The sequence below is a fragment of the Chelon labrosus genome (assembly GCF_963514085.1).
Source record: "Chelon labrosus genome assembly, chromosome: 1".
NCBI classification, from domain to species: Eukaryota; Metazoa; Chordata; class Actinopteri; order Mugiliformes; family Mugilidae; genus Chelon; species Chelon labrosus.
Genome location: NC_140337.1, coordinates 23,374,293 through 23,400,598, shown reverse-complemented (window position 1 = coordinate 23,400,598; position 26,306 = coordinate 23,374,293). Strand labels below are relative to the sequence as shown.

Here is a 26,306-nt window from a genome sequence, read left to right as displayed (position 1 = left end):
CAGCCACCGCACCCCTCCCCCCCCCCCCCCCCGCTCCCCTTTTCTTCCCATTAGCTTTGCAGATCTATCCTGTCCACTGTCTAACCGCAAACAAGTTTACTTTATAGGTGTCATTTGTTTGCTCTTGTAGATTAGATTGGGATTTGTCATTCTGCTATTCTATGCGTCTTTTGTGTTCTTTTCCTGACTTAGCTCTTGTCACATTAGTAGTGATTTTTAGTATAGTCAGCCCCGACTGTTGATCCACACTAATTTTCCACATTTTCTCTTCCAGACCGGCAGAACACAAGAGAAATGTAAGACATTTTTTATCTATTTAACTAAAATAACTGCTGCTACTTTCATTATATTGCATGTCTTTATTAATCAAGCTTGTCTATTAATAGCACTGATATTATAGTACTGATAAAGTAGTTTAACAGTGTGCAGAGGAATAACCAGGCTGACACAACCAGCTTCACCCCATAGCATAATTTTCACACCATTTGCATCTTGTTAAAGTCCTTTAATCTTCATGTCTTGTCACACAAACTAAAAGGCTTTACCTGCACCACCCCATGTCAATGTTCTGTTCTTCCTGAGGCTTAACTTCATTTTTTTTATGCTCACTTTCACTTTTTCTTTCTGATTTTACACCTGCTTTACTGTATACCTTTCACCTTCATAATTTGAGACTGGACATATGGAGAAAGAGTTAAACACTGCCATCAACGTATGTACATATACGATTAAACTCATTCATATTGTGGTGATGTTTATGTGATGGCCTCTAAACACTGAAACGTTCCTTTGGTGTATTTGGTTGTGCTTGTCTTGCGCCCGTTTGGTCGTTTATTGGCTTAAAACCCACTTATGTGAAGTTGGGGGGAGCGGTGCAACCGGGGTTCTGTTTATCCAACTCAGTGCAACTTGCGCCTGCACTTTCACCTCCTCAGGCCATGGTACACAATGAGACCTCTTTAAAATCACAGCTACATACTGTGACATATACTTTACAAATGCACAAATACCAGCAGAAACGACTGAAATGCACATCAGATTCAACTTTGATTAAAATTAAGCCAAACGTCAATGAGTCACTCGCCAATGAAGTCATTCACAACTGAAGGAAGGAGTGAAGCTTTTTGAATAAGATGGGGGAAGTTTCCTTTCTCTTCATAATAACGTGTTCACCCTGCTGTGGCCCTTCAGTTTGTGCCATGCTTTTTCCAGCATTGTGGTGGTGTGGATGGTGCAGTTTCAGCGTCATAGACTGTCAACCCCACGTTGCTTGTGCTCCAAGTTCCTGGAACTGGGTACTGGTGATTGTACAAGCAACCAGCACCAGGAAATTAGAGGCCATGACATTAGTATTACACCAACTACAGTCTTTAGTGTAATGGTAAAGCAAGATATAGTCCACCTCCTCACCCACTCTGAATCCTTCCCCTCCTGCTTTCCTTGCCCTGTTAAAGTAGTAGTATATAAACATTCAGATAGAAAAAGGTAAATTGGACTATATATCTATCTATCTATACATATTGTAAACACTATGCATGAATAATTTCATGTGCTTTCAGAAAACAAGTAAATCAAAATACTCATGTACAGTATGCTTAATACTGATATTTCTATCTACTATATCTACTATATATAGTGTGATAAATTAAAGGATTATCTTAAAGGATTGTCTTGTATTATGAAGAGCCCTAGAACTCACCACATTACTGAATCGGGGCAGTTTTTGATTATAAGCACTTCCCCTTAGAAAACTGAATTAATCAGAACAATAACACTTTTTTTTTTATCACTCCATTCACTTCTATCCAAGACCTTTGCTTTTGCCTTTGCACTTCCCCTTTTCTTTGCATGGAAATAACTTGCCGTACATAAATGTGTGTGTATGTGTGTTTGTGTGTATTTTTGTGTGTATTGTCTTGTTAACAAGAGTTCATTTGTTATTTTGAACAGCACCATTTGCTTGTAGTTTTTTTAACTGTTTAATTGTGTTATTTGTTTCCTTTTAGTTGTATTTTAAACGCATAGCTACACAAAGCACATAGCGGAAAGCGAATTTTGTAGTGTACTGTAAAAGTAAATGATCCGCTTTGTGTTAGAATGAAAAGCATGGCAAATCATCTTATGTTGTGTTAAGTTATCACTGGCTTTCTTTGATAGATGCATCTAGCATTTTCAGTTGTTTTCAAGCCATTTGTCATACATCCGAGCAATCTTGAGATGTGCCTTTCTTTCCTCTCTTTTCTTGTCTTTGTTTTTTTATTGTCACCTTTTCCATTGTACTTGTTGGTTTTGGTTTGTTGTTTACCGGGTCATATTTACTAGACGGTATAGTAGGTTATATATTTTAGTTTTGCTCTATAGTTTTTGTCTTGTGAGTGTGGGCGCGAGTGTTAAGCAAGTTATTTCCTGCTCATACCCTTTCCCATTGGTATTATTTAGCATTTGCTTTACCTCAGTTCCCCAGAGACATATGAAAGTATAAGCCCAATTCCTCTGATACCCTGATGTAGAACCCGTTGTGAATTTGTGTCCTATGATCCCTGCATTGTGCTCCGATCTTGTCCTGACCACATTCTCCAATGTCTGTCTCCTTTCATTTGAATTTTTAATTTTCTTTACTCCTTAATTGTTCTTCTTCCAAATGGAAGATGAAGAGACGGAGACATCAGTCCTGAAATCAGAGCTGATTCGAGAACCAGATCTTCTCTCCGACGTGTCAGAGATGAAACAAGATTTGATCAAAATGACCGCTATCTTGACTGCAGACTCGACAGACAAATCCCCTTCCTTAGGAGGGTGTGGCCTAGAAAAGGGGACTGAGGAAGTTTCTGGAGAACCTTTAGAAATAATGGAGAAAGACTTAGAGAAGGTCAAAGAGGACCTAGAGAAAGTCGGTGAGATACTGAGGAGTGGGACATATGAGGGGGAGGCTGCAGAGGAGGCAGCTAAAGCAGCTAGAATGGCAGAGGAGTGGGTTCTCCTCTCAGACAGTGATATAGAAGAGGCCAAAAAGATGGCAGCCTTAGAAATTCAAGAACCTGTCTTACGTGAAAGTAGATCTAACAGAGGAGCTCCCAGACCTAAAGCCATAAAGGACAGTGGTGATCTTAAAGAATACCTCCTGGATGCGCCAGTAAGCTCCAAAGTAAAGGGCAAAAAAGAGCCAGGTGTCCAAGAAAGATTCACTGATGTTGTACTACGCAAAAGTGCAAAACCAACCACTCCAACCAAAGTGCATGACAAAACCACCACTGGTGATGTTAAAAAGCCAGTGAGAAGGAAGGGGAAAGACCAGGGGCCGACTGAGGAATCAACAGATACTGGGGCTCTTCTAAGTGTGCCTACACCACCTGGCCCAGCATCACCTGTATCCCCTGTAATTGAAGAAACTCCCATTGGGTCAATAAAAGACAAAGTTAAGGCCTTACAACAGAAAGTGGAGGCAGAGCAAAAGAACAAAAAAGTCACTGGAAGCAAGCCTTCACATTTGCCTGTTATGAGCAAACCCTCACCAAAAGCCAAAGAAAGCCCTAAATCAAAACAGGGCCCCCCTAAATCACCTAAAGCTGAATCTGAAAAACTTGAGGAGACCATGTCAGTTAAAGAGCTGATGCAAGCATTCCAAACGGGGCAGGACCCCTCGAAGAGAAAGTCTGGGCTATTTGAGTTCAAAACATCCTCTACAACAAGATCGGAGAAAACCACAAAATCTGAAACCATCCAATCAAAGTCCATGACCAAAGCAATAACCTCACGTGTCTCTCAAGAGCGAGAGGTATCCCTGGATACCAAACCTCGCAAGAAAGAGACCACTACCCAAGACAAAGTGAAAGAAACCAAGTCAGTTGCTGCTGCCCAGCCAGAGCTAACTGAAACCGTAGACTTTGGAAATGGTGGCCTTGATGATAGCTCTGACAGCTTAAAACATGAGGGTGTGGCAGACTCACTAAGTGCCAGTTCAGGAGATGGAACCCCTCATTTGAGCTCTGAGGACAGTTACAAACATGAGGGTCTAGCCACTCCAGGCACAAGCCCTGAAAGTCTGCCTCTTTCTCCAAAAACTGGACAACAGAGCTCCACAACTTTGGACACAACTTCCGCAACAGTCAAAAAAGAAAGTAAAGACACAGAGAAGTCTGGAGACTCTGGTGTAGGGACCACTGGTGACCAACTGTCTACAGAATTGACCCTCCCTGTCTCCTCCAGCGAAGCTGCTGATGACAAGACTACAAGTGAGTCCTTATCTGTTAGGAGGAGTGAGTCTAAGCCATCTAAACCTCAGAAGCTTACAAAGAGAATTTCAGAGACTGTAGAAACTTTTCTTAGTGATGACGAGAGCCCTGCTTGTCAGCTAGCGTTGCCTTTAGTTGGTTCTCCAGCCTTTATATCTTCCGCTCAGCGTCACGAAAGCTTAGACCTGCCTTTAAAACAAGACTCAGATGCTCTCAGTCCAGTAGGTGATGACTCCTTGACAATAAGCCACAGAGACTCTTTAGAGGGTAGCCCTCTCATGGAAGAAAATTCCTCCCATAAGTCCCCAGACTCCATTGAACCCAGCCCAACCAAGGAATCACCCCCGCATGACTCCTTAGAGAGCAGCCCTGTAGAGCAAAAAAGCCACCCATTCCTCCCATCAACACTAGGTCCACCTAGTAAATCCTCTAGCCACCCAGAGCCCTCCAAACCTGCAGAATTCCCCCAAGATCCTTTGCGTGGTAGGCTGCTTCGAGACCATGAGGCTAGTGCTGATGATGACAGTTGTGAGCAGACATCTCAGATGACAAGTTCCGGTAAGAGTCCCCTCTCCCCTGATACTCCTAGTTCTGAAGAGGTAAGTTATGAGGTAAACCCCAAACCCCCTGACCATGCATTCCTCTCAGTTCCGTCCAAACCGGCTGTCATCCCTGAAGATCCAGAAGAAGAGGAGACAGCAGACAGCTATGAAGCTAAAAGAAAAATCACTCCAGAGGATGAGATGTTTAAGATGGCAGCCAAAATAAAAACCTTTGATGAAATGGAACAAGATGAAAAAGACAAAAAGAAGTCTAGAAAAGATTTGTTTCCCTCAGCAGATGGAAAAATAGGGGATGGCAGCTGTGAAACATTAGAGCCCACAAGCGAGAACCTTGCGCAGGGTGAATGTGGGCTCAGTAGACCCACAGAGGGTTCAAAGTTAGCTATTTTTGTTGATCCCCATATTAAAGTACAACCTCCCTCTCCTTTTTCAGCAGGTTTGCATGATGGACCCAACAGCAAAGAGGTCAAGAACACAACAACAGCCAGTGTCACTTCAGAGGGACCTCACTCTGTCTCAGACCGGCAACATTCAAATTCTAAACTGAAAACTACACAGGAAGAAACAATCCTGTCCTCTACAAAAGCTGATAAAGACAGTAGTGCCAAAAAGGCATCGGCATCAAACACTGAAAACAGGACTGATGAGCAAAAGGAGGAGAGCTTAAGGAAGTCAAAGGAAAATGAAGGAGACAATAAGAGTGTTCAAGAGTTAGGTGTTAGCAGGCTACAGACTGGCACGCTAAAAACAAGTGGCAATGTAACAGATGAAGTGAAGGGAGATCAACATGTGGTAGCACCAGAGGCTGGCCTCTGTGCCTCTGCCACCAAAGGTCAAACAAGGGAAACATTCAAACCCGAGGTCTGTATCTATGATGATACAGAAGAGGATGATGAGGGACTGGAACCTCCCAGAACTGAGTCAAAAGGTGTCACTGCAAGAGCGGACACAGACCCGTGGTCTGCCATGCGAGAGGATGATGCCACTTTTGCAGCTCGTGTAAAAGAGGAGGAACAGAAGATACTGAATCTAGTGGTCGACCGTCAGCCTCTGCAAGGAACTCCAGACACCACACCTGGTAGAACACCAACAGAAGAGAGCACTCCTACCAGTGAACCCAATCCTTTCCTTTTCCAAGAAGGGAAGCTCTTTGAGATGACCCGGAGTGGTGCCATTGACATGACTAAAAGAAGCTATGAGGAAGAAGGGGGTGGTTTTGCCTTTTTCCAGATAGGTGAACAGCCTTTAGAGGAGCCTATCTTAGAAGAGGCCAGGGAAGAAGGTAGGGGATCAGCAGCAGAATCTGATGTTGGCCTCAATCTAACACTAGAGGTTAAGACTGAAGAAGATGAGAAATCAAAAGAAACAACTGATTCTCAGCTTCAGTCCCCACCTGAAGGTGATCAGCCAAGCTGTAAAGCTGATGCCTCCAAATCTAAAATCCCTAAAATGGGCATTTCAGCTTCAGCCAAACCTACAAAAAAAGACCAAACATCCCCTGAGCCTTCAGAAACTAAAACAAACAAAAGTGTAAATGAAGAATCCTTAGATTTAGACACAAGTTCCGCCGACCAAATGATAACAAATGTACAGACAGCAGAAACTACTGTGACTAGATCGGTTTACTCAGAGCAAGAGTCCTCTGATTCCTCTCCAGAGGAGCCGCAGTCAGTGCTAGAGGCCCCCAAAGCAACAGGCAAGCCCAAACAAACTGCACCCAATAGTGTTAAAAAGACTCCAGTCAAAGCAGCTAAGTCTACACCTCAAGGTCGGGGTAAATCTTCAATTCCTTCTCCATCTCATGCAACTTCCTCTTCAACCACTCTTAAAAAAGAGCCCTCCTTCACTTCTGAATCCAAATCTAGAATTCCTGTCAAGGCTAGCGCTGTCAAGCCTGATTCTACTGTCAAACGTCCCGAGTCTACCCAAGACAAAAAGCTTAAGGTCCCCGTAAAAAAGGATTCAAGGAGAAAATCTGAGACAGACGCAGGTCCCTCTGTGGATTTCAAAACCAAGACAACATCATCCAAAGCCAAGAGCTTCTGTGAGGGCGAGTCTACCAGGTCACCAGCTAAAAAACAGGGTCGTCCCTTGAGTGCTGAATCAGCAAAATCTAAAGCCTTCCAGTCCAGATTGCCAGTCCGGGGCAAAAGTGGTCAGTCTTCTCATTCAACAACGCCCACAAAAGAGAAAAGCGAGCCGCTCAAACAGTCCCTTGAATTCTTTGAAGAGATAAGCGATGAAGCAGCAAAACTTGTGGCAAGGTTGGCACAGGCAGAGACAGAAAAAGAGCAAGAGGCTGCAGCCGCCATCTCAGATGATGAGAGCAGTCTCATTGATCCATCAGTCATAGAAAGAGAATCTTTCCCAGAGATGCAGTTCCGTCCCTCAGGAGACGTCTTTCCCATTAGACCATTGTGGGACGACCCTGTTGAGACACAGATGCAGCGAATCCCAGATGATAAAGTCCAAAGTCAAGGTATCCCCCCAGTTTAAGGGGCTATTCTCTATCTCTTGTGCCTCATTAGTACACTAGCTGTGAAGGTGCTGCCTCTCTGTCTCTTGTAGTTATGTCCCGTTGTAGTTGAAAAGCCCTTGTTGCTGTGTTGCTTGAGCTGTGTTTGTGTTTGTAATGACGTCTCTCTTTCCTTCTATGTGTGCTAAAAATCTCAAGATTGACTTAAAGGCTTTATGGAACTTCTGAAAACAACTTTAAATGTTTTAAAGATGAATATGTAAACAACTGTAATATCACTGAGCTGAAAAGTTCTTAAGAAATGTCAGTACGTATCACAACTACTTTCCAGACATGTGTTGTACTGTTATAGGTGACAAATTGGTAACTAATTATATATAATATTATCAAAACAGTCAATAGGGCAATAACAAGAAAGCCAGTGAAGATTATTTTCCAAAACCATTTGTGACTGTGACTTAATTTGGTATACCTTGCGACACGGACCGCTCATGGCTGTCTGGTGGTATTTGCAGTAGATCCACAGGATGAAGCAGAGAAAAAAGAGCAACGGTTGGCCATTATAGCCGACCACCTGGGCTTCAGCTGGACGGGTGAGTCACACTTAATATCAAGCTATGAACCTATCAAACTGTGCTAATACTTGGCAGGCTCTCAAGAGACACCAGACATTTCTAAATTTATCTGCAGATCATCATGCTCAGTACTATATCTAACTTTTGCCCACAGAGTTAGCACGAGAACTGGACTTCAGTGAGGAGAGGATCAACCTAATAAGGATTGAAAACCCCAACTCACTGCAAGACCAAAGCCATGCCCTTCTGAACCTTTGGGCAGAGAGAGAGGGACAGCATGCCACAGGTCAGTGATAAGTACCTACAGTACATAGTACTAATTTGTCAGTAAAGTAGCAAGTAGAAGTTGTCTAAAGTAAAAACTTTTGATTTCCTGTTTCAACAGAAGCAACACTTATCAAAAGGCTGACCAAGATCAACCGAATGGACATTGTTCACATAATTGAAACCAAGATAATGAAATGCACTCAAGAGGAGACATCATCACACACCTATGCAGAAATTGAGCGGACCATGGCACTGGACCATAGTGAAGGTGCTTATGCCGGTGTTAATTTAAAGCAGGCAATTTGGCTATTATATCTGTGTTGAAAGTTTAGTCATATGTACTAACATTTCCTGCCCCATGTGCCCGGTCAGGTTTCTCTGCCCTTCATGAAGACTTTGACAGCCCCAGGCCAGGAAGGCGCACAGAGGCTGCACGTAGGAGTCCAGGCTCAGGACAAGAGGTACCCATGGTATCAGCAGAGGATCTGTCGTCCAGTTTGTCATCACTTCACGAGCCGACAGGGATGGACTCAACAGCAACAGGCCTTCTCAGGAATGCCCAGAAAGAGAAACTGCAAAAGGAGATGGAAACAACATAGTAAGTTATCCTGAAATTTTAATTTAGGGTGCTTTCACACCAAGATCGATGTTCTGAAACCAAAAGCATTTTCTTTTTTTGCCAGGTAGGTTCTTTTAGTATGGTCTAAACAAAGCAATGGTACTTTTTTCCACAACATAACAATGGGGCTGAGGCTTGTTGGAAAGGGTGGTCTCAGCCATTTTCTTGCAAAATTACAACCAATCACAAAACTGTTTGCAAGCATGTAGAGTTTGGGGCGTGTCAGAATGTATTGAACCGTCGCTAGCTTAAAAAGCTAGCAAACAAATATCCAAGAAAGAAAGCCAAAAACCTGCAAATAGTTTTAAAACATTTTGCTGTACTCAAAAAGAGCAGTTCTAGGTTTTCTTCAAAGAGCTTTATTTTTCAGTAATAACAAATTTGAAAATCACTTTGACACATTCAGTTATCTTGTGACTGAATACTGAAATGTTTTTTCTTTCAGCTCGTCGCAAAGAATATATGAGGAAGTGACAGACTCGGTACACACGGGCAGTTTTAAACAAGTAAGTCCTTTCTTCACGTTGTACCGCACCTCTCCCTACCATCTCCGATCCCATGTGATAGACCCTGTGTACAAAGGGGGACCGAAGTTGTGTGCGCGGCTTACCCCACCTCCCCACCCCACTACTTGTGAACCATGCGATGACGAGGGGGCTGCTGAATGTGAGGGGGCGGAGGGGGGAGAGGAGTGGAGCTTGGAGTGTCTACAAACCACCCATTCCGGAAACAGCACTCATTATTTATCCCCGTTGTCTTGGAGAGAGGAGTCCAATAGTTCCCGAACAGGTGTATGCGAAAGTCGACCGTTGTCTATGACTGATTTTGGAGATAGTTTGACTGAGTGTGAGCAAGCTGAGAAAGACTTCAAGGAATTGTCTATGGAGCTTACAGAAAGCAATGAGGAAAAAATAAGCTTTTCACAACAACCTACAGGTGAACAAATTGCTTCCGGGCCTCCCTCTGGTCCTGTCAGTGTGACGACAGAATGCAAACAAACAGCCACAAGACACGCGGATGAAGTATCACGTCGACTCTACAAAGTCCTGTATGGATATGATGTTGGGCTCACGGATTCAGATAGTGAGGATGTGTCTGTATTGGCTCTGTCAAAGTCCACTGATGACGAAATTCAAGGAGACAAGAAGGATGAAGGTCAGGTAGTTGGACACTTGAAGGCTAATGAAGAGGTGTCAAACTCTATGCTTGAGATTGATGTTTACCAGACTTCAGTTTCAGGTGATCTTTATTTCAAATCTATTCTAGGCACAGATCAGAACACTCGGGTATTAGCTGATCCCCCTGATGTAATATGTGAAATTACGAGTTCAGTGACTCAAAAAACAAAATTGACTTCAGGTTCCTTCATTCAGGATGTCTCAACCTTTGATAAAATAGATGTTCATTCAGTAGATAATGCTAAGTCAACTGTACCTGGTGTGGAGTATGACATAAGTAAGACGCCATCACTCAGACTGAATGCGCCTGAAGAAGAGGATGTGGTTTCTGTAGAGTCTACTACTGAATTTGAAGCACCTGGATATGTGGTGTGTTCAAATGAATCAATACCTGAATTCATTTGGGAACATAGCTCAGCTCATGGTAGATCATCTTCACCTGAATTTGCTGATGACGCAGCAGTATTACTGACAGAGAGTAGGGCTTCTTCACCTGAGTCAGTGCGGTCAATGAATGAGCTGAGTTTGCTTGCACCTGATTCTCCCATACCGCAGTTTAGGCCTTTGTCCCCCCTCCCTCCAACTGTTTTTCCATGGGAACCTGATGATGTTGAGGCTTTTGTCAAGAGACAGCCATTAGTAACTGCGCTGAGGGGCACTCCTCTGCTGTTACCATCAGAAGCAGAGGAAAGGCCATTAACACCAATGGTATCAAATAAAAAGCCATTTGGAAGACCGTTATCCCCAGGCAGTGACAATAGCGGAGAGGGATCCATCTCACCTCAGTCTTTAACTTTTGACATCGAAAAACGAGCCTCATCCCCCGAGTCGGTCATATTAGAAAACGTGCACTGGCTTTTTACGTCTTCAGACCATGACTTTACGGATTTCCATGAGTTGAGAACATCGTCTCCTGAATCCATAGGGTCCATTAACGCACATTGTCAGCCTCCAGAAGACTTCATGGTATCAGAATTTAGACAACCTGCCGATGAACTTTTCACCAGTGAATTTAAATCGTTATCACCCGAGTCACTGTCATCAGATACAGATTTCCCGGGGGCACTTTTATCAGGGCCTTTTGAAGAACGACCCTCATCTCCGCAATCTGTAGCATCTGTAAATGAATATAAACCCCTGTCGCCTGATTCACCTATACCTGAATTCACGCACAACTGGCCTGACTCAGTTGCTGTAACAGTAGGAGAAAGATCCAGTTCGCCAGAATCAGTATGCTCAAATGTAGAATATGGCTCTATGTCTCCGGCGTTGCTTAGCCATGAAGAAAGAGCCTTATCACCTGCTTCAGTCACATCTGTAGATGGATCTGAATCACTTTTACCTGTTGTTATACATAGAGCATCCATCCTTGAATCAGTTGAAACTACACAGATTGTGTGTGATTCCAGCCTTGCTGATCTTACACCAACCTCACCAGTATTTGATACAGAGAACAAACCATCCACATTAATGGAATTAGTACCAGAGTATGATGATGACTGGGTTATTATTTCTCTGTCTGATATAGAGGAAAGCCCACCTTCTCCAGAGTCAGTGCCCGACTATAGACCAATGTCACCACAGAAAATGATGTCAGACATTAGAACATACTCTCCCGAATCGGAAACATTGAATGAGTCCTTGCCCCCTGATTCTCCCAAACCCCAGTATACGTCATCCGTGCATCATGATGTTACTAGAAAAGATTACTCATCATCTCCAGAGCCTGTGTTGTCAGATACAGAGTATGGGGCTGTGCCAGTGCTGTCAGATTTAGAGAATAGAGCATTATCTCTTGATTCTAGTGGCTCTCTGAGTGAATATGGGCCACTGCCAAATCCTGAGACAGACCTCCTATCTGACATGACAGTAGAACAGACACAAACTACCGCTGTTGTAGAAGAAGCATTTGAAAAGTCTGAAACTACAACATATGTAAGTATTGACATAGAGAAGTCTAAAACAGAAGAAAAAGAATTGACTTGTATGTCATCAAAATGTATAGAAGAATATCCTATGAAACTCAACGAAGCTGGAGCTATCAAGACACTGTCATTAGTATCTGACCAAGACGTCATGACACCACCAACAGGAGCTGAAGTATTGTCAGGGGATGGAATTACAGAGATATTAGCTCATGGATTCCCGAATTCTGGAAAATCAGAAGAGGATATGGACATCCCTGTAAGAGAGAAGACTAAGAGTGTTAGAAAGAAAAAATCTAAGCAAGTAACTAGGACTGATGAACCTGCACAGGACGTTACAAAATATCAAAAAGAATCATCTGACTTTATAGCTAATACATATGAAGAGACTCAAGCATCTGATCAGACTTTGGCACCGGAAACTCCATATGAGGATCCGAAATTATCATTGGCATTGTCTGCAAATGTGACCAGAGGTCAGCAAATATCCAAAGAGTCTTTAGCCTTTGTGCCTTTATCTGAAACAGATCATTCAGTGCCAGTCTACAGTTTATCTTATGATGGTGAACTTTGGAAGCTCATCTCTCAAATCCGTGACCCACAATATGTAGGAGAAACCTTCATGAGTAAAATAGGAATATTTCATCTTAGTGGAACAAGGACAGAATCTTATCATGTGAATTCAGAGGAGACAGTTGAAGATAAATCTGATGTTTTGCAATCAGAAGGTGATTCTGGATCCGAATATAGACCCATGTCACCAGAATCCTTGATGCTGCTGGACACGCTTAGACCTGATTCCTCCCACTCAGGCAGATCCATAGATAGTCAGCATGCTTTGACACCAGATTCCCCTATTCCTCAGTACTCTTTCTCTGGACCTTCTCAAGTTTATCACAGATCAGCTTCAACTGAGTCAATATCGTCAGATCTGGAGGTGGAGACAGATCTAAATGCCTCCCTTCTTTCTGGCATTAGGCGATCATCTCCTGATTCCGTATTATCTATGAACATGTACACGGCACTGCCGCCTGATTCACCTATTCCAGAGTTTAGACGGTCTGTACCAGAGCCCTTTGTAAATACTGTCTTGGACTGGTCGTCATCATTTGAATCAGTTGCCTCAGATCTAGACTATGGGTCTATTTCGTTGTCATCATTACCTGCTGAGAACAGGCCATCATCTGCAGATTCTGTCGATGAAAACAGGCCACTCTCACCCGAGTCACCTATTCCGGAGTTTGGGCACGTTTTGCCTGAATTTTCTGTTTCAACCATGCTGGAAAGATCTTCATCACCTGTTTCCCTTTGCTCAGATATAGACTATGGGGCTGTGTCTCTGTCAGTGTGCTCTGAAGTGAGACCATCATCACCTGATTCAGTAGTTTCTGGAGGTGACTGCAGAGGTGATTCACCAATACCTGAATTCCAAACAGGGCTTACCGAATCTGTTTCCATTATCGCTCGTAGGTCATCTTCTACTGAGTCAGTTATTTCAGATGTTTCAGATGCACAATCCAGTGGCGACATAGGTATTTCTGAGCAGAGACCTGACTCACCAGAATCACAAATATCTGACACCGCAGACAGACTGGTGGGTGATAGTGGTCAAACTCTAAAGGCAATTAGGGTGCCAGTCTACAGACTTGTTTATGATGCTGAACTTTGGAAGCTCATTTCACAAATACAGGATCCTCACTATGTTGGAGAGATGTTTGTCAGTAAAACAGGGGTTTTTGAGTATACTGGAACAAGAATTGAGTATGTTCTGGAAGAGAGGGAGTCAGAGGATAATGTGAAGCTGGACATCGGGGATTCATGCAGTCCCGAGGGAGAGGAGAGACCAGTGTCGCCTCTTTCTGATTCAGAATACAGGCCTCTATCGCCAAGCGAAATGACATCACTAAGTTCTCTAAGGCCTTATTCGCCAGAGTCTTTGCAAGACTTGTGTCCAGATTCCCCAGTTCCCCAATTTTCAGCTGACTTTGCTGACAGTTCACAGCCCCGGTCATATTCACCAGAATCAGCAGTGTCAGATGAAGAATCAGAGCCTTGTGTACCCACGATTTTTAGTGAAAGTAGACCTTCATCTCCTAGTTCAGTAGTATCTGTTGCCCAAGACAGTGCATTGTCAACTGATTCACCCATACCAGATTTCAGACCTTCAGTAACTGAATCAGTCACAGCTGCTTTTGGGTACAGGTCTTCCTCACCAGAATCAGTACTTTCAGATATTGAGTATGGACTATCAATGTCAGGGGCTGTTGTATACCAGAACGTATACCATACGGCTGAATCAGTTGTACCCATGGATGAACACAGTCAGTCAGCAGCAGGTGCAACATTTACAGAACACCAGCTGATACGTCAGCTTTATGACCCTCATTACATAGGAGAAGCTTCTGACAATGCAGAAACGAGTACAGAAAATGTTCCACTTGATTCATGTGTAGAAGACACGGTTGGGCCAGTTTCAGCTGAGTCTGAGGCAGAGTATAGACCTCTCTCAACTGACGCCCTGAAATCACTGAGTATGCTGCGGTCTTATTCCCAGGGGACAGAAAACTCTGTGGATGACAATAGACCCTTATCTCCAGATTCCCCAATACCCCAATTTTCTGTTTCACTTCTCGAATATCCAATGGTACCTCATAGTCCAACATCTTCTGAACCTGCATCAGATACAGAACCTGAGCAATGTGACGTGTTTGCCACAGAGTTGAGGTCTTCATCTTCTGAATCTCTGTGTGACCATAAGGCTCTATCTCCTGACTCACCAGTCCTTGACTTTGGGACTGAATTACATTACTGTTTTAATATAGGTGATGGCTCTAGAGCTTCCTCACCTGAATTAAGTTCCTCAGATCTTGAGGATTCATCGGGGTTCATTCCTGCTGAGCCATGGGTTCAAGACAGACCAGATTCTCCTGAGTCAGTCTCATCAGAAATTGAGATGAGGCCACATTCACCAGAATCAGTGACGGATTACAGGCCCATGTCACCTCAGTCACTGATGTTAATGGCAGAAATAAGAACGTCCTCTCCTGATTCAGCAACATCTGTTAACGAGTTTAGGGCTCTATCTCCAGACTCTCCTTTACCACAGTTTAGCCAGAATAACGAACCAAATGTGTTAGTTTCAAGGAGCAGGTCATCATCACCTGTATCTGTAATGTCAGACACTGAATTAGAAGTTTTGGATATGTCATTTATTGAGGTAAATGAGAGATCTTTCACACCTGATTCTGAAATTGAGTCCAGGATACCTGATTCACCCATACCTGAATTCATGCAGCTGTTGCTCCCAAATGTTTTAACTTCGGAATGGAGATCCACTTCACCGGAGTCAGTTTGTTTTTCTGACATAGAATATGAAGATGGTTTACTTGCAGTGTTATCAGATGAGCACCGACCTCAATCGCCTAATTCGATAGCTTCTGCAGATGAACACCAGGCCCTGTCACCAGATTCCCCTGTACCTCAATTCATGGCAAGAGAAGTGGAACGTTTCCCAACATTTCTTCGGTTTAGTTCAGCATTTCCTGACTCAGTTTCACCAGATGTTGAATATGCATCTTTAATTAATTCCCCATTTGAAACTGAAGCTAGATCAGACACTCCAGTGTCAATAGAAACAGGGGCTGAAGAGGGATCTTTGTCAAATTTCAGATCATCCTCTCCTGAATCAACTTGCTCTCTAAACGAGTTCAGAGCCCTTTCAGCCGACTCCCCTGTTCCAGATTTTGGACAGGTGCTACAGGAGTCCATAACCCCATACATGGAACATCGATCCTCTTCATCAGAGTCAGCCTCATCAGATTTAGAAGTAGAAATTCAACGTGGGAGTGTGTTGCTTGAGGACCGACCTTCGTCTCCAGACTCTTTAGCATCACCAAGTAAATTCACAAGACTCTCACCCGATTCTCCCATACCTGAGTTCAGAACGGCTTTGCCAGTTCCATGTTACGATGCCACTGGTAACAGGTCATCATCACCTGAATCTTTTACTTCAGATACAGAATTTGCTCCACTGATTTCTCAGTTGTTTGAAATCGAAGACAGACCAGATTCTCCCCAATCAATGTTTGAATGCCAACATCTGTCTCTAGACTCTCCAGTACCCCAGTACACTCGTGATGAACCTAGCACGTTGACACTAAGATGTAGATCTACTTCACCTGGGTCAGTATATTCAGACGAGGATCTGGAGACTGATTTGTGTAACCCCTGGATTTTTGAGGACAGAGATGATTCTCCTAATTCAGCTGCCTCCAAAGATAGACCTCTTTCACCAGACTCACCCATTCCTCAGTTTACACAGGCACTACATGAATCCTCCATATCATATATATACTCGAGGTCGTCATCACCTGAATCACAAGCTTCAGAAATAGAATATGCTCCTTTGATTTCAGAAATGTTGAATGAATTTGAGGACAGAGCAGAATCCCCCCAATCAAGGACATCTGACTCTGATCTCAGATGCTTGTCTTGTGACTCTTCGATACCTCAGTACACTATGATTGCACCCACTACTTTAGGAGTAAGATACAGATCCACATCACCTGAATCAGCTCATTCAGATGAGGATTTAGAAACAGATTTGTGTATCCCCTGGCTTTTTGAGAACAGACCAGCATCTCCTGGTTCAGTTGCATCCAATGATGAGTCCAGATGTCTTTCCCCAGACTCACCCATTCCTCAGTTTGCACAGGCGCTATATAAGTCCTCCATATCACTTGTAAACTCAAGGTCATCCTCGTCTGAATCACTGCTGTCAGATTTGGAAATGGAATTACTTTGGCCAATGGTCACAGAGGACCGCGCTTTGTCTCCTGAATCTTTAGAATCTCATAGTGAATACACAAGACTTTCTCTTGACTCACCTGTACCTGACTTCAGACAGGGTTTGTTAGAGGTATATCTTGATTTCAATGCTGAAAGGCCATCATCAATTGAACCAGAAGCTTCAGAAATTGAATACGCTCCGTTGATTTCAGAGATGTTTGAATTTGAGGACAGAGCAGAATCCCCCCAATCAAGAGTGTCTGACTCTGATCTCAGATGTTTGTCTTGTGACTCTCCGATACCTCAGTACACTATGATTGCGCCCACTACTTTAGGAGTAAGATACAGATCCACATCACCTGAATCAGCTCATTCAGATGAGGATTTAGAAACAGATTTGTGTATCCCCTGGCTTTTTGAGAACAGACCAGCATCTCCTGGTTCAGTTGCATCCAATGATGAGTCCAGATGTCTTTCCCCAGACTCACCCATTCCTCAGTTTACACAGGCACTACATGAGTCCTCCATATCATATATATACTCAAGGTCATCATCACCTGAATCACAAGCTTCAGAAATAGAATATGCTCCTTTGATTTCAGAGATGTTTGAATTTGAGGACAGAGCAGAATCCCCCCAATCAAGAATGTCTGACTCTGATTTCAGATGTTTGTCTTGTGACTCTCCGATACCTCAGTACACTATGATTGCATCCACTTCTTTTGGAGTAAGATACAGATCCACATCACCTGAATCAGCTCATTCAGATGAGGATTTAGAAACAGATTTGTGTATCCCCTGGCTTTTTGAGAACAGACCAGCATCTCCTGGTTCAGTTGCATCCAATGATGAGTCCAGATGTCTTTCCCCAGACTCACCCATTCCTCAGTTTACACAGGCGCTATATAAGTCCTCCATATCACTTGTGAACTCAAGGTCATCTTCGCCTGAATCACTGCTGTCAGATTTGGAAATGGAATTACTTTGGCCAATGGTCACAGAGGACCGCGCTTTGTCTCCTGAATCTTTAGAATCTCATAGTGAATACACAAGACTTTCTCTTGACTCACCTGTACCTGACTTCAGACAGGGTTTGTTAGAGGTATATCTTGATTTCAATGCTGAAAGGCCATCATCAATTGAACCAGAAGCTTCAGAAATAGAATACGCTCCTTTGATTTCAGAGATGTTTGAATTTGAGGACAGAGCAGAATCCCACCAATCAAGAGTGTCTGACTCTGATCTCAGATGTTTGTCTTGTGACTCTCCGATACCTCAGTACACTATGATTGCGCCCACTTCTTTAGGAGTAAGATACAGATCCACATCACCTGAATCAGCTCATTCAGATGAGGATTTAGAAACAGATTTGTGTATCCCCTGGCTTTTTGAGAACAGACCAGCATCTCCTGGTTCAGTTGCATCCAATGATGAGTCCAGATGTCTTTCCCCAGACTCCCCCATTCCTCAGTTTACACAGGCGCTATATAAGTCCTCTATATCACGTGTGAACTCAAGGTCGTCTTCGCCTGAATCACTGCTGTCAGATTTGGAAATGGAATTACTTTGGCCAATGGTCACAGAGGGCCGCCCTTCATCTCCAGAGTCCTTAAAATCTCATAGTGAATACACAAGACTTTCTCTTGACTCACCTGTACCTGACTTCAGACAGGCTTTGTTAGAGAAGTTTCTTGATTTCAATGCTGAAAGGCCATCATCACCTGAATCAGAAGCTTCAGAAATAGAATGTGCTCCTTTCATTTCAGACATGTTTGATTTTGAGGACAGAGCAGAATCCCCCCGGTCAAGGGTGTCTGACTCTGATCTGAGAAGTTTGTCTTGTGACTCTCCGATACCTCAGTACACTATGCTTCCGCCAACTACTTCAGGAGTAAGATACAGATCCACATCACCTGAATCAGTATATTCAGATGAGGATTTAGAAACAGATTTGTGTATGCCCTGGCTCTTTGAGGAAAGACCAGCATCTCCTGGTTCAGTTGCATCCAATGATAAGTTTAGACCTCTTTCTCCAGACTCACCTATTCCTCAATTTACAAGACACGAGTCCACTATATCTCACATAAACTTAAGATCCACATCACCTGAGTCTTTGTTTTCAGATTTGGAAACGGACCATCCTTTCCCAACATTGCTGGAAAGCCGACCTTCTTCTCCTGAATCTCTGACATCGGTCAGACTTTCACCAGATTCACCTATACCTTACTTTGTACAGCCACTGTTTGAAATGCCTGAAACTAGTTTTGGACATAGGTCAACATCTCCTGAGTCAACATGTTCAGATATTGAATACATTGTTATAGACATAGGATCACTAATTTATAACAACAGGGCCTCCTCACCTGCCTCAGGAGGATCTGGTGATGAATACCAAGGTCTGTCACCAGACTCGCCCATACCTGAGTACAGACCAGCAGCCCCTGAACGTGTTATTATAAATGAAGGGTATCGGTCATCCTCACCTGAGTCTGTTGAATCAGATGTTGAGTTCGCTTTGAGTGAGCTTTTGATGTCCTTGTGTTTTGGTGTTGAGGATAGACCAGATTCTCCCAAATCAGTAGAATCAGAAATACAAGAGAGATCACTCTCAGTTGAGTCCATACCAGAATACAAACCCATGTCACCCCAGGCATTGATGTCACATAGAAACATTGGTTCAATTTCTCCAGAATCTACTAATTCACTTGATGAACACACAAAGTTGTCTCCAGACTCACCTCTTCCTTGGTTTACACAAAATGTTCCTGAGACTGCAACAGTAGAAATTCAGAGTGGGAGATCATCCCCTGAATCAGTATTGTCAGATTCAGAGTGTGATTTGACATATTCTGCTCCATTTGACATGAGAGTCACTGACAAGAGACCACAGTCACCTCAGTCAGAAAGCTCGGGTGATGAATGCAAGCACTTGACCACTGAATCCCCAATACCAGATTTTACAGGGACATTTGTGGAAAATGTCATAAATGTGAGAAACACATCGCCAATTGATTATTCAGATTCCGATGATTTATCGCAAACTTCAGTTTCGTTTTGTGCAGAAGAGAGATCAGCATCACCAGAATCTGTTGAACCAAATGTGGACAAAACATCGAGCAAATTAGAAGCCACTGCTGACAAGGAAGGTAGCACTACTTTATCAACAACAATAGAGACTTCCACTTCTGAGGATTCAGCCTATGTGGTAGCTGAGTATAGTCTCACATATGATGCTGAGATATGGAAGCTGATTTCTCAAATACGTGATCCTCAGTATGTAGGTGAAACATTCAACAGCAAAACCGGGTTCATGCAGTTTCTTGGCAGCAAAGTAGAATATGAGAGCAGAGTGCCAGGGGATGAACAGGTTAGGCAAGTGGAGGATAAAAATGAGCAAGGTGCTACTGCCGAACAGCCACATTTAGAAGTAGAATTATCACATCAGCTGACTACTACAACAGACGGAAATATGACTGACTTTGGCACTTCAAATACACATGTCACATCTGACATACCTATTTCAGAGTCACTTCCACCTATGATTGAAAACACCTCAGGAACAGCTCCGTACAGACAGACAAAGTACACATTTGAATGTCCTGGTCCTGATGCTCAAACTGAATCTGAAGCTGGTACGCTGATATCTGTATCTGACACAGAGTCTGATGAGCTCTGCTATTCACCAGAATCTTTGATAGACTACAGACCCATGTCCCCTAATTCAGTCGTGTTAGTAGAGGCAAGAACATCGTCACCAGAATCTGTAAAATCAGTCAATGAATTCAGACCACTCTCACCAGATTCCCCCATACCAGAGTTTACAGTGGCGTTGCCAGAATGTGTAGCGTTCTTGAGATCAACATCATCTTCACCTGAGAGAAACAGAGCAGTTTCATGGGAGTCTCTGCCTGAATACAGACCTATGTCCTTTGAATCTGCCATGTACATGGCTGACAAAAGAGCCTCATCTCCAGAATCGATGCCTGAGTTCAATGAGAACAGGTCACTGTCTCCAGACTCTCCCGTCCCTCAGTTTTCAATGTCAGCTGAGGAAGTCTTCACTACAAATGGGTCATCGTCGCCTGAGTCGCTGGGGTCGGACTCAGAGTGGGAGCTTGTGGTTACGTCATCGAGAGTGGATGATACCAACAGACCATCCTCACCTGAATCCATATCATCTGTCAATGAGTTCAGACAACTATTGCCCGACTCACCAGTACCTGTGTTCATGAGAATATTATCGTCATATTTTATGGATGATACCGGTAATGATAGATCATCTTCACCAGGGTCTTTGTCATCCGACTCTGAATTTGTGGCGTTGCCTATTGATTGTTGGATTGATGATAGCCCAAGACCGATGAGCCCCGAAACTCTTGAATCAGACGAGGAATTATGCTTTAGCTGTGAGTGTACTGAGAGTTTAGTCTCTAGCTCAGAACATTTGAGCCACGTGGAATTGTCCTCACGACCCGATCAGCCATGTGAGAAGAAGTCTGACTGGCAACACATGAAAGGATCAAAATCAGACATTTCTTCGTACGAAGAATGGATAGAGCATGGATTAGAGGCTGGACGTTTCTCAACTTTACAAACCACTGTCTGTGAGGAAGGCTTCGGAAAAGACTTGTCACCAGTTAAAGATGTTAAAAGAAAGGAAGAGAAGACAGCCTCTCAATGGGTAAGACTGAGAGCATGACAATCCGGCAAAGACTCACATGGTTTGGACAAACTAGTAGCTCGCTGCTTGAACAAGTAACACGCAACTCTGTGTGAAACAAAAGGACATGTCTTGATGAACTAATAACAAACTGGAGATCTGGAATGTGTCTGGAAAGTATCTGGAAAGTTAGAGTACTCTTTAAATATTACTAATTACTCTTGTTCAGGTCTGATTCATCTGTCTGAATCCGGGATGCATTTATAGTTGCATGTTTTGGCTACACACATACAGTTTGAACTTAACAAGATATATTTTGCAGGGAAATTGCACAACAATGCTAACCCGATGAAATGTGCAACCAACCTCTCTGTTGATTTATAGGTAACTCACTCAGATCATGTTGACATTTCGCTTACAGGAAACAGACTACGAGATTCGAAGCAATCAGTTGTCTGCTACGACAACGACACAAGATGCGAGTAATATATGCGTTCTGTTCAGTGACGGCAAGCTGACGACATCCGTCGCCCTACAGCTACCCGATCAGAGCTCGTACGCGACCCACAGAACTGTCACTCCAGTTCTACCTACATATGAGAAGACTTCTTGTGCAAAGTCAGACACCTCTCACAGGTTCTCAGAGTGGGAGTTGTCCCCTAAAGAGTCCCAAACTAGTGAACTTTTTTCACCCATGTCATCTGAGTTTTTGGTACCACCAGATTATGAGGACATATTTTCAGGACATCAAACCCTGAGAGTTTCTGAGTGTAGCCAAGCCACCTTGAATGATTTAAGTCCAGTGTCTTCAGTGTTCAGCGACTCGGCTGAAGTGGCGGCCCAATCTACCACTGAGAGAGAATCTGAAACTGTTGAAGACTTTGAGTTTTCCCCAGACTTTAAGAGAGTCCTCTCAGAATTTGAGAAAACAGCCTCAGAATTTGAACCGGAGACACCAAAGGTTCCACTGAAGGAACGGGGTAAAGGCTCTCAGTCTCCACAACACTCGGATTCAGATGTGGAATTTTTCGACTGCAGACAAGCCTTCTCCGACTTTTCCGAACCAGAAGATGTGAAACTGGAACGAGACATTGCGTATCACATCTGCGAACCCCCTTCCCCAATGCCTGGAGGTACCCCTGATATCGGCTTTCTGAAAGGAAGCCATCAGTACGCCGCTCACCCTTTCCTCCAGGTGGAAGATTACAAGCGCTTCTCCTCCGGCAGTGATAGTCTCGGTGAATTTGCGTATGATTCAGAGGCTTCACGGGAGTGTCAAACAGAGGATCTCCCCACATGTGAGGAGCTTCCTTCCAGAGATCAGGCAGGGTATTATGATGATGACGACTTCCTGGGAAGGGTAAGCTGTTGAGCATGAGGACAATGCTGCATTGGCTAGTGTCTTACCCGGATCGGGGCTGGTTTGTTGTGGCGTTGCATTCGAGACTCCGGACATTAAAAAACACAGTTTGCACTTTATGGACTAAACAAGGCTGACGAGTGCTTTTGTTTGCATGATTCCCTAAACTTTAAGGAAATCACTGGTAATTTGATAACCGAAAAAATTGTTGACACCAGGTTTTGTGACATAAAAGCAGTTCCTCCACCTGATGTGTTGGTGACATTTACAAGCTGCTGTGAAGAATTCTCTAACAATTTGTTCACATCTGCATCTGTTTGCACCTTTGGATTTTGGCTTCTTGTTGTTCCCGCCAGTGTGCGAAATATCCTTTGATCGTCAAAGTATACTTATCAACAGAAAAGTAGGACTTTTAGACCTTTCTTTTGACCTCTAAACCTAATTTAGTTATTAGTTTGTTCTTGGAAATAGGGATAGTAAAGGACCAAGGAGAGTTTACTACCTTGCTTAGTTTGCAGAAATGTACAAGTATCTATGGTGCATGTGAGCACTTCCAGCACCAAATAAGTCATCTTCTCAGCGTCGGTCACATTTTTTGTGCTACTCCTCAGCCATCATTTCAACCTTCCAAATTTTTTTTTTTACCAAATAGCAGGAAGTCCTAGTTGACAGCAGGGCACAATGGAAAGAAGTGAGTAAACCAGATGAGCAGTTGCTCGCAGCTCTTCATCTAACAGCTCACTGAGGCTGCTCCTTCTTGTTCCATAGCTCCCTGAAATGTTTCTGGTTGCATTCTTGATGGTTGTAAGCATTAACAGCACTCTTCAAACACATCAGCCATCATCTGACAACGATTTAGCGTTCTGAGTCTATATCCAGACAGCTGTTTATTGTTCCAGAATGTTTCTACAGATAAATAGCGCACTAGATTCATCAATAAGTAATACGTTCACCACCGCTGAGTTTTTGGAGATCTTTAAGATTGCCATTTTGACTTTATTTCTTCTACTTCTAGATATTTTACATCTTCCACTCAAGATCCCAATATTTCGCACACTGCTTCTGATCCTTGCACGTCTGTTTCGGTTGAATCTTTTTTTTTTTGCATCACCGTGCTTTCTCTTCATCTCACATCACCAATGTGTTCAGCCATACCATTTTATGTTTCACTCCTCCCTCGTTCCATTTGTCTGTGGAGGAACATTCATGGCGAGCAAACACAAAAAGTGAGGTTAAGAGAAAAGAAAATAATAAAAATCAGCCGCCGCCGTCGCTGCTGCCTGCACGAGTCTGCGATATAGCAACGGTGTATATTGACCCATGCTGGTTGTGCTGTCTCCCAGGAGATAGCGGAGGAGCTAGGGATGCTGTCCTCTGATAGCTCAGAGGAGGAGGTGCTGACCACTAGGGTGGTCCGACGCAGAGTAATCATTCAGGTAAAGAAGCATGATGCAGCTGTGCAGCCATCATGCAGTGGCGAGTAGAGTTTTAGTGCTACTTGGTGTTTTGTTTTTAATGCAGAACTCGATTTTTCAGCTTAATGCTACAGTACATCTTAGTCTTACTGCAATTTTTGGCACAAACTAACATTGAGCCAAATAGGACCTGTAATCCACATTTGCTTATTATATTTTGTTGCTGTTAGTCACTGGTTTCTTCTCACTCATTGTCATTTTTTCATGTTTGTGTCATTTTTGGTTTGTTTTAGATAAATTAAAGCCACAGTGTGTAGATTTTAAAGACTGTTGTGTCCTCGGCAACAAGACTGGTGAACATACACCTTTCAGAATGATTTAAAGGAGACACATGGGCCTTTAAAACAGAAAAGTAGTAGATTTGTAGGTGTCAGGTGTTTTTGAGCAATGCTGAATGACAGATGTTGCTTCACATTGTCTTCCTTTGATGTAATCAACATGATGCCGGTTGTGTTCCTTATTTTCTTTAAGGTGATAAATGACGGCATTTGTTTTGTGGTTTATTTTGCAGGCGGACTCCCTGCCGGACATCCCAGCCCAGACGGTAACAGAGGAGAAGTACACAGATGAGCACGGCAACATGGTAACCAAGAAGGTAAGGAGCATCCGAGTGTTGCACCTAAAATCTCAGCACTACGCCTCGACCTCCGTGATGAAAACTGGTCATAAGGTTGCCAGTTTTATGGTTAAGTTCTCGTCTCGCTTTCTCCTCAACCAGATCACGCGGAAGGTGATTCGTAAATACGTATCTGCGGACGGCACGGAGACTCAGGAAGTGACCATCGAGGGCTCCCACCAGGAGACGGTGCAGATAGACGAGGGGGACACCGTCTCCAGAGTGGTGAGGAGGACCGTGCTTCGCAGTGACGGAGACCAGAAAGAGGTCAGAGTCCTTTAATCGGAAACTATATGTCTTGGTTTAGCCATTAAAAATACTTTTTATTGTTGTGTATGCAATCTAATCTATCTGAATCTATCTGAAATTCCTGGCTTTAAATGTGAACTGATAAATGACTTGATTAATGATCAAGTATCTTTCATTTCTTAAAGTCTTCTAAGTTTAATTCAGTGGAGGTGCCACCGTCTGACCCCCCGTTAGAATGGATGCAACTTTATCAACTAAAACCTAAGTCTGCAGTCTCACTAGCTGCTAAATACTGGTCTCTCATCATCTTCACGTTCTGTGTCTTTAGCTGACCTTCTCGGAGCCCGCAGCCCTGGGCGCTGCCACGCCGTCGGAGTTTGAGGTGGAGCCGGTGCAGGGCCGAAAGGTCAGCAAGGTGGTCAAGACGACGGTGGTGAGAGGAGAGAGGATGGAGAAGCAGACAGGAGACCCCTCGCTGGCTGCAGATCTCCCCTCGGCCAGACAGGACTTTGAGAAGGTCAGTGTGTCCAAAGTAGGGGATAAAAATACTCCATACATACTCCATCACTTGTCTGTAACTGTAACTGCAGCTGGGGTCAATACTGACCGGTTTTGTCAGGTGTTTTTCCTTTATTTCCTCCCTCTGATCTCTCTCTCACTCCTCCCTGGTTCTTTCCCCTCCAGGCTTTGAGTTATGCTGGAGGCTTTGGCAAAGTGCTCATGCCTCATGTAGTAGAGAAAGAGATTGTGCAGGACGACGGTTCTGTGATTAAAAGGTTGGCCTGCATGGGAGTGTGTATAAGTGACCGTGGAGACACGTGTGAGCTCAGGATGAAGGCATGGTGTGATTTCACTGTCCTAACCTCGATGCAACAGTCCATGCGCACTCAAAAGAACAAATTAGATTTAATGAAACTGAGATATTTTCAGAGTTTTGTCCGTTTCTTACTAGTTTTATTATTTCGATTAGATCTGGGTTGCAGCAGTGCAATCTTATTAGGGAACTTTATAAGCAGTCAGACAGCTGTTAAAGCAATGTCTAACCCTTATGCCCTCCTCAGGCATATTTGTACATTTTTGGCTTTGGTTACAGCTTGTGCCACAAATTTTGGCAGGAACTTTTCTTTTTAGTCAAATTTTTGAAATCCAGTGTCTTTTACTGGTGCATTTTGCACCTTCTGGACACCTGTGTGGCAAAAATGTACACAGGCAAAAAAAGCCATAAAATCATCATACATCAATATTTTTTTCAGATTTTTTTTTCATAAATTACGTCAACAACTTGCTCAAAACTACTAAAAATTCAATAATTTTCAGGATTTT

At 43.4% G+C, this 26,306-nt stretch overlaps 1 protein-coding gene across 1 annotated transcript in view; it reads left to right on the top strand.

Annotated features, from left to right (window-relative positions):
• The window catches only part of ank2b (ankyrin 2b, neuronal), a gene marked incomplete at its 5' end in the record, with an annotated part of 74,450 nt that extends 48,448 nt beyond the window's left edge, over positions 1–26,002 (top strand). The window contains 10 exons of the mRNA XM_084548355.1: positions 275–296; positions 2,649–7,274; positions 7,787–7,864; positions 8,001–8,132; positions 8,232–8,381; positions 8,486–8,711; positions 9,178–9,238; positions 24,630–24,713; positions 24,837–25,001; positions 25,312–26,002. Coding sequence (XP_084404481.1) covers positions 275–296; positions 2,649–7,274; positions 7,787–7,864; positions 8,001–8,132; positions 8,232–8,381; positions 8,486–8,711; positions 9,178–9,238; positions 24,630–24,713; positions 24,837–25,001; positions 25,312–25,674 — 5,907 coding nt within the window. The 3' untranslated portion in view covers positions 25,675–26,002. The remainder of the gene's footprint in view (positions 1–274; positions 297–2,648; positions 7,275–7,786; positions 7,865–8,000; positions 8,133–8,231; positions 8,382–8,485; positions 8,712–9,177; positions 9,239–24,629; positions 24,714–24,836; positions 25,002–25,311) is intronic.
• Positions 26,003–26,306: the final 304 nt, after the last annotated feature.